The 14118-nt window shown below is 43.5% G+C and overlaps 2 protein-coding genes across 3 annotated transcripts in view; one reads left to right on the plus strand and one right to left on the minus strand.

Annotated features, from left to right (window-relative positions):
• ST6GAL1 (ST6 beta-galactoside alpha-2,6-sialyltransferase 1) overlaps positions 1-1847 on the minus strand; it is a 106878-nt gene extending 105031 nt beyond the window's left edge. Inside the window, exon 1 of the mRNA XM_081910504.1 lies at positions 1825-1847. The gene's annotated coding sequence lies outside the window, so the exon portion shown is untranslated. The remainder of the gene's footprint in view (positions 1-1824) is intronic.
• A 4234-nt stretch (positions 1848-6081) lies between these two features.
• Positions 6082-14118, plus strand: LOC309369597 (adiponectin-like). 2 transcript variants are annotated; one of them, XM_081910600.1, is made up of 3 exons: positions 6082-6243; positions 10589-10836; positions 12848-14118. In XM_081910600.1, the coding sequence occupies exons 2-3, from the start codon at positions 10617-10619 to the stop codon at positions 13375-13377; spliced, it is 750 nt and encodes a 249-aa protein (XP_081766726.1). In that variant the 5' UTR covers positions 6082-6243; positions 10589-10616; the 3' UTR covers positions 13378-14118. The 2 variants fall into 2 exon arrangements, with proteins under 2 accessions (XP_081766726.1, XP_081766725.1); XM_081910599.1 differs by having other exon boundaries at positions 6085-6243; positions 10610-10836.

Below are 14118 nucleotides of genomic sequence, written 5' to 3' on the forward strand. Positions count from 1 at the left end.
TCTCTCTCTTTGATGTAGCCATCAAATATTCAATTTTAAGAACATATGAGGAACTCTGCAGACAGTCCCTCTAGCATCTGACTACCTCCATTAGCCAACCAGATGCCTCCAGTCCTCTCCCCTCATTGCTTCCCAACAACTGCTTTAACTGGCCTAAACATCACTGCTAGCAGCCACCGAAAGATCTGTCCTCCATAGGTTTGTCTAATTCTCCTTTAAATCACTGAAGCTGGTGCCTGTTGTGCATCTGCTGCCTTCTCATCCATTCAGGAAAAATGCATATGGGCATAAAGTGCGCAGGGAAAGCAGGCAAGGACAAGAATGGATGGGGTACCATGCCTGCAGTCACTCCCCCTATCTAGGGTTGCCACCTTTGGTCAGGCAAAAGACAGGGCAGGTTGGGGGTGAGGATTGGGGGGCACACACACTCTCGTGACACCAAATTCTCCCCCCTTTGTGGAGGGGGGTTCCCTGTGTTTAGCCTCCCGCCTCCCTCACCAACCTGGCCCCTCTCTTTCCCTTGACTCACGTCAGGAGCCAGGGGCAGATGGCCAGCTCCCATGGGCAACTTGAACCACAGCTCTAGCCTCTTGCCCATGCAGGCATAGGAAAAGACTTGAGCATGGAGGAGGAGGGAAGTAGAGACGTCAGGTTGGGGTGGTGGAGGCAGCTAAGTGGCGGCAGACCCGCACCGTTCTTAACCGGTGGGTAGTGGCTGAGGTAGTGGGTAGAGGAGCGCCGGTGAGGAGGAAGGAAGGAGGTATGAGGGAGGGAGAGGAGGTCTTTTCTCTTCTCTCTATTGTCCCTCACGCTGGGCCAAGCTCCTCATCAGCTGCACCAACGATGACACGACCGCCATTTTGGGCTGGCCGAGCTCAAATACAAAAGAAAAGGTCTCCTGTTTGAAGTCCAAACAGAACAGGGGACATTTTTGTCCCCAAACAGGGTGATCCTGTTTTTTACAGGATGGGCGGCGACCCCACTCCCTACACACTTCACACCCACAAACATGATTTCAAACACATAAATAGAGCTTTTATGTCAGCGTCTTCCAAAATTCCATCCATGGAGCTTTCAATTGAAATGCAAATAGCATCTCAGAGGGGTGGGTTTTTGTTGGGGCTGTGAAAGGGGGAGGAAATGTTAAAGTTCCCCTCCCCGCCCACCTCAGTTGACATCAGACACTGCTTGGCATTCCTCCCCCCCCCCCCCGCCCAGCCAATTACATAACAAAACCATGTATAGAGGGGATATCTAGCCTGGTCCCTAGGGACTGGCTGAAAAGCAGCAATTTCTTGAGGGAAAGAGTAGCTGCCTTGGTGCAGCAACTGTCTTGGGCAAGTGGCAAAAACCTTGTGCGCAGCACACAAAACAGTTACTGCATTTCTGCAGAACAATGAAGGATCCTATTTATGCCTGTGCAGCAGAAACAAAAGGGCAAAAGCAGAGATCTGGCTTTTGCCCATGCAGGTTGGAACTGTTCCTATGGTTGAGCAATGCAAAGGCAACCTGAATGAGTACAAGTGAGTGAGTGAGTGATCTCCCTTCTCTTAGGAAGATAAATAGCACAAACTGGTTGTGGAACTATAAGCACCCTGTACTTGCAAAGACATTAGACCCCCAAATACAAACAATTGCAGTATTTTTATTTTATTTTATTTTTTTAATCTAAACATTCAAAACATGAAAAGTACACCATTATGCAGGGGATTAATTAAAGCTGAGCCAAATATCTTGACTCCACCACCACTTTTGCAGGGCCATTGCCGCTTGCAAAGTTCTTTTGGTTGGGGGCAAATTGTAATAACTGGGGAGGGGTCTTACCTTCAAACAAGAGATGGCTGAAGGTTTTTCTTTCTCTCACAAAAAGGAAAAGTCCTGCTGCCACTTTGAGTAGCAACTTGGCTGCTCTTAGCAGTCTGCTGGCCAGATTCCTAGGACATAATGCCCCCTGGGAATAATGCTTCATCATAGTGTAGTGTCGTATCCAGGGGCATTCCTGGGGAGGTGGGGGGAGAGATGATAGTCCCCACTGGTAAGAGACAAGTAAATTAGTAGGAGCTGCTTCTGTTCTGGTTACACCCACACAGGTAGCAGAATCAAGGGGTAGATTCCTGTAAATGATGGAACTGCAGAACCGGCACTGTTTCCTTTCCACTATTAATCACATTGACCCTCATTTGTCATTTTGTTGCCCATTAATCTGGTTAGATGAGTTCTTTGTAGTCTTGGGCCTTAATAACACTTGGGCCTTAATAACACTGAATAATGCTTTTCCAGCATTTCCAGTATATTTTGATATTATTTCTGGATGTCATTTTCCCAGAATATCCAGAAATGCTTGTGGTGTTTGGAATTAGACAAATGAACTGAAGACATTCAGGTTCAGAGGTGCTTTGTCCCTGAATAAAGGTAAAGGTAAAGGGGGGTGACCCCTGACCATTAGGTCCAGTCGTGGCCGACTCTCGGGTTGCGGCGCTCATCTCTCTTTATTGGCCGAAGGAGGTACAGCTTCCGGGTCATGAGGCCAGCATGACTAAGCCGCTTCTGGCGAAACCAGAGCAGTGCATGGAAACACCATTTACCTTCCCGCTGGAGCGGTACCTATCTACTTGCACTTTGACGTGCTTTCGAACTGCTAGGTTGGCAGGAGCAGGGACCGAGCAACGGGAGCTCACCCCATAGCGGGGATTTGAACTGCCAACCTTCTGATCAGCAAGTTCTAGGCTCTGTGGTTTAACCCACAGCACCACCCACGTCCCTGAATACTTGCTACCAAACAATGAAGGCTGCTGCTTTCCTATCTTGCTGGTGGGCTTCCCAGAAGGACTCAGCTAGCCAATGCAGGAAATAAGACGGGCTACTTCGGACCTTTGGTCTGATCCAACATGTCCCTTCTTATGTTCTGAAATGGCTATCCATTATAAGATGACACATTTTATAAATTAGGCTTGGTGTGTTTGTTTTACTGATGCTGCCCCTATACCAGATCACCTGACTGACACACAGAAATGTAACAGGTGAAGGATTTCCAGTACCAGAGAAGCCTTGCCTACTGCATTTCTCTGTATAGACAGCTGTTAGAGACTTGGGAATTGTGTGTGTGTGTGTGTGTGTGTGAGAGAGAGAGAGAGAGAGAGAGAGAGAGAGAGAGAGAGAGAGAGAGAGAGAGAGATGGAAACTTACAATTATAAATTACATAGACTAGATTCCCCCTTGCATTTGCGTACACTAACTGCCACCTGCTGGTTCATACAATCACTACAACAGATTAGAATCCAAAGTACTGTATCCCTAATAAGCATACCTTGAAAGGTTCAGGAATGCGGGAGAGAATCTAGTTCCCCACTGTTCCTTTCACATAGGGTTGCCATATCCCCCAAAGTGAAAATCTGGACAAAGATCCTTTTTTAAAAATAACAATTAAAAGGGAACTGACAAGTGACTGATCCTCATAATACTGACTACATAATACCTATAATCAGAAATAGCCAAGATTTCAACAGTTAAGCAGGTCTTAATAAAAAAAAAAAATCTGAATGCAATAACATTTTGCATCTCAAACTGCCTGACATTTTGCTGAGCTGCTGCAGAGAAAGTTATTGCACTCAGCCATGTAATCTTTGACTACTATTCTAATACCTCTTTGTAAAAAAAACAACAACCCTGCACCGAAATGGGATTTTGGTACCCATAAAATTAAATGCATTTGTAGAATTCTCCTGGTCATATAGTCCCAAAACCAGCTCCTATACAACTAAATAATTCTGATCAATAAAACATGTAAATGGCCACTTTTCCTGGTAGAAAGACAAAATGCAAATACCTGCAACTTGCTAATCAATGGACACTTATTGTTATAAGAATTCTAAGGTGTCATAAATAACATGAATGTTCATAAGGAGACAAGGTAAACACACTTACAGTATATAAACCACGTCTGGAATAGTACAAGAGAGCTATCCTGAAGCCATCTAGAGACTCTTAATGATGCCAAATATTCCTCTGCAGAAGGAAATGTTGTTGTTTAGTCATTTAGTCGTATCCGACTCTTCATGACCCCATGGACCAGAGCACGCCGGGCACTCCTGTCTTCCACTGGCTCCCGCAATTTGGTCAAACTCATGTTGGTAGCTTCGAGAACACTGTCCAACCATCTCGTCCTCTGTCGTCCCCTTCTCCTTGTGTCCTCCATCTTTCCCAACATCAGGGTCTTTTCCAGGAAGTCTTCTCTTCTCATGAGGTGGCCAAAGTATTGGAGCCTCAGCTTCATGATCTGTCCTTCCAGTGAGCACTCAGGGCTGATTTCCTGAAGAATGGATAGGTTTGATCTTCTTGCAGTCCATGGGACTCTCAAGAGTCTCCTCCAGCACCATAATTCAAAAGCATCAATTCTTCGGCAATCAGCCTTCTTTATGGTCCAGCTCTCACTTCCATACATCACTACTGGGAAAACCATAGCTTTAGCAGAAGGAAATATCTTGGGGGGGGGAACCACTCCCAATGGTTCTTTTCACTTACAAATCCTGTCTTAAGGGCATATTTTGTGCATGAATAGAGTAGGTATGGATTCAAGAACGAAGGTACTTACCATCTCAAAAGAATGACCTCTTAAGCAATGAGAGGATGAATGGGTGACACTATCAGCTGTATTTTGACTGGTTCCCACCAGTGGTGTTGCTATAGGACTTACTTATCTGCATTGCCCTGGGAACATCAAATGTACCTGCCTCTGCATTTGTCACAGGACTGCCTGGTTACCTGTGTAATTTTGGAAAAAATTGGTTTGTGTCAGCTGGTGTGGCTTGTAGATTTCTTGTGGAAGATGCCTGCCTGCCACCTGTGTTTTTAAAATGAGGCGTCTTCCCTAACTTTCCCCCAATAATTCAGACCCCTATGAACAAAGACTGCATTTAAAGAATGCACCAGAGTCAAACCTTCTTGCTGCAGAAAGAGCAGGAGCCTGACAATAGGATCTTAACACCTGACACCACTGTTCTAATTTGACCGAGAAATTTCTTGCTTGTCAGCAGGCAGTTTGAAGTGCTTTCATATCGTGCAGCCAAATATAACTCATTGTACCATGCACATCATATTTTCCCTTTGTCCCTGGGACTCGGGGGGACTGGCTGCATCAGGAGCTGTACTAATGGGCAAGCCGGGTACATATAAAATATACAAATGTCAAAAAGTGAAATGTTTGTATGGTTACAAATTCCCTGCAAAAGAACACAGTACAAAAACCTTACAACAGCAGCAGTGCTATCAAACATTAAATACCAAATGCGTATCTGGCGATTTGACAAGTACCCAAGGGGTGAGCACCTGAAATGTTATAAGGGGTTGGGAGACCCATTAGCAAGGGTCTGTAATCTTGCAAGAGAAGGCTACCTGTCCACTTGTCAGTGCAAATCAATCTGGCAATCTTTCTGGCTGCTGTATGGCTCAGTCAGACAAAAAGTGCCTGCAGAGCAAATGATTCATATAACTAATAAATGATAGTAAATTACATAGATACTTAATAAAGTTACTTATTTCCTTTTTAAAAAGGGGTCTAACTAGCAAAGCACAGAACTCTTCCTTCCCCTAAGTAGGTATTTATTTATTTAGATAAATATCTAGATACTCAAAGAAACAAAGAGTCAAAACCAAACGTAAAATTAAAAGATTGCTTCTTTTAATCCTATACCCACTTCCCTGGAAGTAAGCACTTTTGAACTCAATGGGACCAAATTCTGAGTAGGATTAAGTAGTGCAATATAAGATTGCACTGTTAAACCACTTATTTAATAGCAAAACATGACTTCTCGGAGTCAGAAGAAACTGCCTTTCAATTCAATGGGACTATCCGCAAGGAAATTGAGTAAAAGACTACAGTTTATAATTTGAAGGCTGTGTGTGTGTGTGTGTGTGTGTGTGTGCGCGCGCTATATATTCCTCTGGTAACACAAAATCTAATTATCATTGGTTTGACAATTTTCGAGCAAGCCATCTGGTTCCTTTTAAAATATGTCTCTCTAAAAATAGAACACAATTAAAATTATCCCAAATTAAAAATGAAACAGGAAAATGATAGAAAGTGCATAGAATTAAATTAGCATGCTCGGTAGCAAATAGAAAGGATAGCATCATAACTGACAGCTCCACATGTCTCTTTGTGATAAGTGATTGAGAGACCCATTCTTTCCGCTGCATTTCTGAAGTGACTGCAAGCAACTTAGGACATCATACAAAGAACAACTGGTAAGAGCCTATTTTTTTTGTTAGAGCATTATACTACACCATTCAAATAGATAATTCATTTTGTAAAGAAACTGCACACTTGTATTTTTATTTGGGAACCAGTTATTTAGGAAAGTTATCTACAGAATTGCTCGCTCTCAGTTAACAGCATTGTTCCATGTCCCCTGAGTGCTTGAATTAGCAGTCAAGAATGGATTCAAAGTTAGTTCAGAAATGAGAAAAACTCTTCATAAGAAAATTATTGTAGCAAGAAATTTGAAATCTTTCTACCTTCTATTGGTTACTAACTTAGATTCTTCATGATTGTCTGCCAGTGTAGTTAACAGTACAATCCCTATGCAAGTTTATTCAAGTCTGATTGAGTTCAGTGGGACTTACATTAAAGGGTATTATCTAGAGAAGGAAAAGGAGAAAGAGATACCGTACATTATATAAGCACAATGCTTAATTAGAGTTACCTGCCTTTCTTGCTAGACTACAATATTGAGCCAAACAGGTGACATATGTTATGCTAACTAATTAACAAATTTGGAGTGCCTTAGGTGAGAATGCCTGATGAGAGTTTTTAGCCATTCTAAGGAGTGTACAATGCATAGATCACTTACCTGAGCACTTTAGATTTCACTATACTAATACATTCTAGTTCTGCAGACAGTCCAGCACAATGATTGTGTCACACTGAATAATCTAAATGAAGATGGCAATATTTAAAAGAATATTCAGACATAATAGATCTTTCTTTTACACAAAGATATAGTACTAAGTGGCTTTAAGATTGCAGCCTCATCATTCCACACCTCCATAATATTATTTTGGAACAGAATACATTATCTTAGGCTAGTGCCAATGATAATTCGAAAGTCCAGAAATGTAGAAATATTAATTTTCAAAGATCAGGCTTGTTTTTGTCCTGGAAGATCAAGATAAATACTACAGTATATAATCCACACTATTATACAGCAGCACTAATGCAACTAATGTAGTACTTTAAAGTAGACTTCAAACCCACAGTTATGTTGCACTCTGCAAATTTTCTATCCAGCCCAAGCCTATGCATATTTAGTTAGATAATAATATAATTCATTGAGTTTACTTCCTGGTAAGTGAGCATAGAAATGCAGCCATCAACCCAATCCTATGCATTTTTACACATAAGTAGGTCTTCAGTTCCTCTCCAATATTTTGATACTGTTTTGCATTTTGCCTTCCTATCAGGAAAAGTGGGCATTTACAAGTTTCCTTGATCGGAATTATTTGGTTGTATAGGAGCTGGTTTTGGGACTGCTGTATATGACCAGGAGCATTCTACAAATGCATTTAATTTTATGGGTACCAAAACCTCATTTTAGTGTAGTTTTGTTTGTTTGTTTTTGGGAATAGTAGTCAAAGAAGGTGGGTGGCGTGTCCTTCCATGTTTATCACATGGCTGAGTGCAAGAACTTTCTCCACAGCAGCTCAGCTAAATGTCAAGCAGTTTGAGATGCAAAATGTTATTGAATTGCATTGCATTTTGCAATAGAGGCATACATTAAAAGCAGTGTCAAAATCATACAGGGTGGTAGTTAGGAAATATAGCAACTACAATCAAGATATGTCTGTTCTGAGTTCTGGAACCTAAATGTCTTTTCCTGAGTTATGTAGCGATAAGGACACTGAAGTGGTACAAGCATGACATGCCCAGATATGTACCCCACTATCTGCCAAGTTTTCTCTGCCACACATACTTTGAAGATAATGTTTCTGGAATCTAGAGGTCATTTCATTGTTTCATCCTCGTCCAGAACTATTGGCTTGTCATAGTGTGGTTCACAGAATGCCTCTTTAGGTTATAAAACATACGTTCTTCAAATCCAATCATCCAGTCACTTTGGCCCCTGTCTGCAAAAACAGTACAGAAGCATATATCAGTCAAGATGCAACTCTGTACACACTTACCTGGAAGTAAGTGCCATTTACCAAAGTGGAACTTCTGAGAAAACATGCACGGGGCAGAATTGAATTAGAATAGAGTTCCCAGGGACTCCTGAGGGCATTTTGCTCTTTGGGGCAGAACAGCAAATACACCTTGTACCCCAAGTCAAGGTAGATAATATGCAAGTGACCAGTTAGGGGGTTTTTTTGGAACTGACAGCAGAAAATCCCACAAGCGCCTCTCCCCCACCCTGCCAATAAAAATGGGAAAACAACTAACATCTTGCTGCCCTTTTATGATACCCCAAACCAGCTGCTCCCTCTGCCTAGCCTTAGATGCTTCTGTTTGTGGAAGATCTCCCTTAATGCTACAGCTTCAGACTGTGCCTTGAGTCTTCTGCTGATTGCAGTTACAGAACTGGTGCTTGATCTTCTGGTTCGGTGATCTTCATTTCATGTGACTTTCTTCTGCATTTTGTGGAGGAGCAGAAGGCAAATGCTGCCAAAGCTCTCTGAGGCAGGAGCAGGGTCCCTGACAGCAGGGAAGATTAGGAAGAGAGATGGCGACAGCAGAGGCAGAAGCAGAAGCTCTGCAGCAGAGGAAGCAGGGAGTTTGGCTTCTCCAGAGTGGTCACTCCATTGTGGTTGAGAGGGGCTTCCTCACAGGGAACAAGAGGCTCAGGAATAAAGGCATGGGAGGCAGGACAGGCACAAAAAGCAGGAGACTTGCAAGGATGGAGCTCCCTGATCAAAAAGAGAGCCTGTATATAGGAGAAGGAACTGGGTGGGAATAACCCACTTCTGTCTAGCTGAGGCCAAAGGGGTCCAATTCTGCTTTGTCCCAGCATGGCAGCAAGTTCCCAAGCGGGACTGGATGGCAAGTCTGAAAACTGCAGAAAGCAGGATTGAAAACACACACACATGCAGCAGCTCATGAGTTTATCCCTCCTTGGTTCAGATGCTGAAAACTGGCTGGTTTACCTGCACCCTGTGAAAAGCAGGATCGACCTCTTTCTCACCTGACTGATGTATTCAACCATGCCCACCGGTTCCTGCTAATGTGCAGGGAGTTCAGTCCTGCTTGGTTTGAGCCTACCAGTGCCGTAAAACCCTGCAGAAAGCAGGACTGAACTCCCTATGCATCAGTTGAAGTATGTGATAGGATGTGTGTGTTTTCAAGGTCGGCTTGAGCATTACTTTTCCTCACCCCTGCAGACCAACTTCAGCAGCTGAGTGAGACAACTCACCTGTCAAAGTTGGCTCAAGGGTGTGGGGGAGATAATAAAAAGGTCTGCCAGATTAAAAAGATTTCCCACTCCTGCTCTGCTTGGTAGCATCCCAGGTCCAGCAGGCCTAGATGCCCCTCATTCTCCCCATCTGACTTATCTTGTACTCTGGCACTCCAGTGTTATGTTCCACCAGTTTATATTTAGTATTGCACCAGCATATCTGTCTTAGTGGTGATGAACCTGGCATTTTGTCAGCTGATATGGACTTCTGCCAAATCCGGTGGCAGATAATAAATAATACTAATAACAATAATAATAAAAATAAAATGTATTATTTATACCCTGCCCATCTGGCTGGGCCTCCCTAGCCACTCTGGGTGGCTTCCAACAAAATATTAAAATACAGTAATGCATCAAACATTAAAAGCTTCCCTAAACAGGGCTGCCTTCAGATGTCTTCTAAAAGTCTGGTAGTTGTTGTTCTCTTTGACATCTGGTGGGAGGGTGCAGTGGCGTAGCGTGGGGGGTGCAGGGGGGCCAGCCGCACCGGGCGCAACATCTGGGGGTTAGGGTTAGGGGGTGCAAATCCACGGGTTAGGGGGCGCAAATTACTTGCCTTGCCCCGGGTGCTGACAACCCACGCTACGCCACTGGGAGGGTGTTCCACAGGGCAGGTGCCACTGCCAAGAAGGCCCTCTGCCTGGTTCCCTGTAACTTGGCTTCTCGCAGTGAGGGAACTGGCAGAAGGCCCTCGGTGCTGGACCTCAGTGTCCGGATAGAATGATGGGGGTGGAGACGCTCCTTCAGATATACTGGACCAAGTGCAGGATTGTACCCTAAGTTATATAACTTACATTTGGTGGGTAGACACATAAATCTCATGCTATCTCTGAGACTCAGTCATCATGATTGTCCTGTGTGAGCCAAGCTGGTTTTGTCTTTAGTTTGTCCCTTGTCTGACTCCAGTGTTTTCCCTGTGGATTGAAAGGTCAGGCAGCTACTCACATAAGTCTTTTGTTCCTAGATTTTCCTCTTCCTCAGCGATGTGCAGTTGCCCACTTTTCCCCAGTGTAAGCTCACCCCACCCCAGGTCCTTACACCCAGTGATGGAGTGGTAAACAGAGGAGCCACTGGAGTGCCTAGGATTGTGATTTCCATTAGTTGTGAGTTTCCTACTGTTCCTTATTACTACTCCTGTTCCTTAGGCAGTTCCTCATTATTTCCAGGTGCAACATGAAGCAAGGATCAAGCTTCCTCTTTTTCTCGCTGGTGCTTCTGCTGAAACTTTGCTGTTACATTGAAGTGATTGCTGAAGAAGACCCCCAACAGCCACCCAGGGGAGTCTGTGCCAATTGGATGTCAGGAGCACCAGGCTACCCAGGCCACCACGGAAATCCAGGGAGAGATGGAAGGGATGGGAAGGACGGGGAAAAGGGAGAGAAAGGAGATCAAGGTGAGCGCTTTCAGCCCTCCGTTCTATACAAGCCAGCAATTCCCACAAGGGCCCCGCGAACTTTAATGGGTTTAAATCTAATCAATTGGCAGGACTGAGATCAAAGGTTCACACATCACCATGCAGGCCAGATGACACATGAAAGTACAAGAGGAAGAAAGAAAAAACATGTCACTGCAGACATAAATTGACGATTGCGTTTCCTTCCCTTTATTTATTCCGTCATTTATTTTTAAACATGATGTCGTGCCTTTCAATCCTCTTCAGGACACCAAAGGTGCATTTTTTACATAAATGCTGTAGATAACAGTAGATAAAACTACTGAAAAAGAATAACAACCAACACTACCAAAGCATAAAAAGAGCACAGCAGAAGAATCTGTAACCAATAAGCACCCAAGGACATATTCAGGACCAAAGAGGCAGTGAGTTAGGGGATCTGTGATTAGAATCTCCCTCCCCCCTTTTCTGATAATTAGCAGGAGGAGGGCGCTTTGAAAATGAAGGACATGGTGCTCTGGGAGAGAGTCTTTACACTTTCCTCCCAAATCCTTTCCCCCATTGTACAGTGGTACCTCGGGTTACATACGCTTCAGGTTACAGACTCCGCTAACCCAGAAATAGTGCTTCAGGTTAAGAACTTTGCTTCAGGATGCAGCAGGAGCTGGCCCCATTAGCTAAAGTGGTGCTTCAGGTTAAGAACAGTTTCAGGTTAAGTACAGACCTCTGGAACGAATTAAGTACTTAACCCGAGGTACCACTGCAAACCCATACCAGCTGCTGTTAGCACCAGTAAGGGCAGACAGGAGCAAAATTTTGTTTTATATTTTTATTATTATTTATAATGAAAATGATAATAAAGGGTTTGAGGTGTTGGTGGGTTTTTTTTAAAAAAACAACAACTGTGATATATAAATTTTATTCAATACTTGTTTATGACTAGCTGAGACACGGATCTCATCTGCAGACAGAAGTGGGTACATGAGGCTCCATCTCACCTTTGACCATGGGCCACGTTTATTAGCTGATAATGATTAGGGTTAGGACATTCATTTGAACACTGAAAGAATGTTTGAGGGTCTTTTGAGGTCACACTTTGTCCAGTTGCCACCTGGATTTTTAATGGATTTAAATACCGTACTTTTCTGTGTATAAGACGAGGTTTGTTTCTGAGAAAAGAATCTCAAAAAGTGGGGGTCGTCTTATACATGGATTGTGCAGAGGGGATTGGTTGCTGCTGCGAGCAGCTGATTGTCAGCAGCGATTGTGCTGTTGATTGGCTGTTGCTGCGGCAACTGGGCGAGTGATTGGCAGCTGCTGGCGGCGAGTGGGCAGAGGATTTTTGGCGACTGTGATGCGTGCAATTGGCAGCATTGTTAGGTGGGTGAGTGATTTTCATTACCCCCCCCCAATCTCAACAACTCTGGGCAATCCCCCCATTTTCTTAATTTTGAGTCCCCCAAAATAGGGGGTGTCTTATACACAGGGGGCATGTTATACACAGAAAAATATGGTGCTTATGCCACAGCATAAGGAAGAATGGTAGAAACAGTTTTACTGTGTCCTATTTTTCTTGAAAAGGGTGCTGGAACTCACCATGAGCGTCTCCCTCATTCTCTTAGAATAGCCACTCACCTGAGAGGTGCCAGAACTGAGTTTCGGCGAGTTCCAGCTGGGGAAAAAGCCCTGGGTTTACTTACATCAATATTTATACCCTAATGTCCTTCCCACATGTTTCCAGGGCATTTCCCAAAGAATCAAAAGTACTCTTAGGACACTGAAACTGCAGTCTTCATATTCCTGAGCAGCTCTGGAGTTTACTAGAACGAAAGCAGACCTAATAAAGCTGGGAATTACTTTCGTAGACATGAGCTGCCCGCACAAATAAGTTGACTCAGAATTTTGTTCTTGTGAAGGAAAGTGAGGCTGAAATAATCTTTTCAGCTGAGGATGTTTGGGTGAAACCTCCTAGGGATGCTCCACTCTAACAAAAAATCCATTTTCTTGGTAGGTGTACCAGGCCTCAAAGGGGACAGTGGAATTTTAGGATCAGCTGGTGTTGCAGGCCCTCAAGGGGCACCAGGAAGCCCAGGACTGAAAGGGGAAAAGGGTGAAACTGCCTCCAGGTATCAGTCTGCCTTCAGTGTTGGTCTAACAGCCAGAGTCCCTTATGCCAATCTTCCGATCAGGTTTACGAAGATATTCTACAATGAGCAAAATCACTATGACGTAACGACAGGGAAATTCCGGTGCATCTTTCCCGGAGTCTACTATTTTGCATATCATCTCACCGTGTACGTGGCAGATGTAAAAGTTAGCTTGTTCAAGAAGGACACGGCGGTCATCATCACTTATGACAAGTACCAGAAGGACGACGTTGACCAAGCATCTGGTTCTGTCTTGCTCCGTCTGGAATATGGGGATGAAGTCTGGCTCCAAGTATATGGAGATGAAACAGACAATGGTATCTATGCTGATAATGTTAATGATTCTACTTTCATGGGATTCTTGCTCTACCCAAACTTGGATAATGGACAATAGAATATCAGGGGTGGGAGAGAGGGGGAAAATAGCCAATAATTGTTTTGGATTTTCCTTGCAGTCTACTTGTCAACGCAAGGAACCACAGCAAATTGAATTTAGATAGGTTCAAGGGCGGTTCACACATGCATGTCCACTGCTTGAACATCCAGTGATGTCCATATGAATGAGCCATCACAGATACAACCCACTGATATCCCTTCTTCACCACAGTGCGTTTCAATAGAGTCAGTTCACACATTCAGCTGTTCAACATCAAGAGCATGTTAATAAAATATAGAGAAAGCAAGTGATATACATGCACATGTGATTCCGGAATCTGCCTGTATTCATCAAAGACACCTGCTCAAACCTCTTCCTTTAGAAATGGGTGTTATTTACTTACATTTATACTGACAAATAGAGCAAACAATAAGCTTCAAAGAGAGAAGCCTAAAGCAATAGAAATTCAGTAATGAGGTGCAGCCATATAAGCATTGTTCTGCACAAATGGAAGCAACTAATGCTTGATAATATTATCATGATGTGGCTTTCAGAGTGATTTCTCATTAGATCTGCATTGCTTTCTCAGATATATTTTAATACATATTCCTGTTTCTTTAATGAGTTACGTGTGGCTTCTGCACCTTAGCATATGCACAGGATGTCATTAGCACTTAAATAAAAATGAAGGTTTGCAACAGAATATTTGGAGCAACAAATATGTTACTGAATTACAAATAAAAATCCTGCTCACCCACA

The sequence above is a fragment of the Podarcis melisellensis genome (genome assembly GCF_964234715.1).
Source record: "Podarcis melisellensis genome assembly, chromosome: 5".
NCBI lineage: Eukaryota > Metazoa > Chordata > Lepidosauria > Squamata > Lacertidae > Podarcis > Podarcis melisellensis.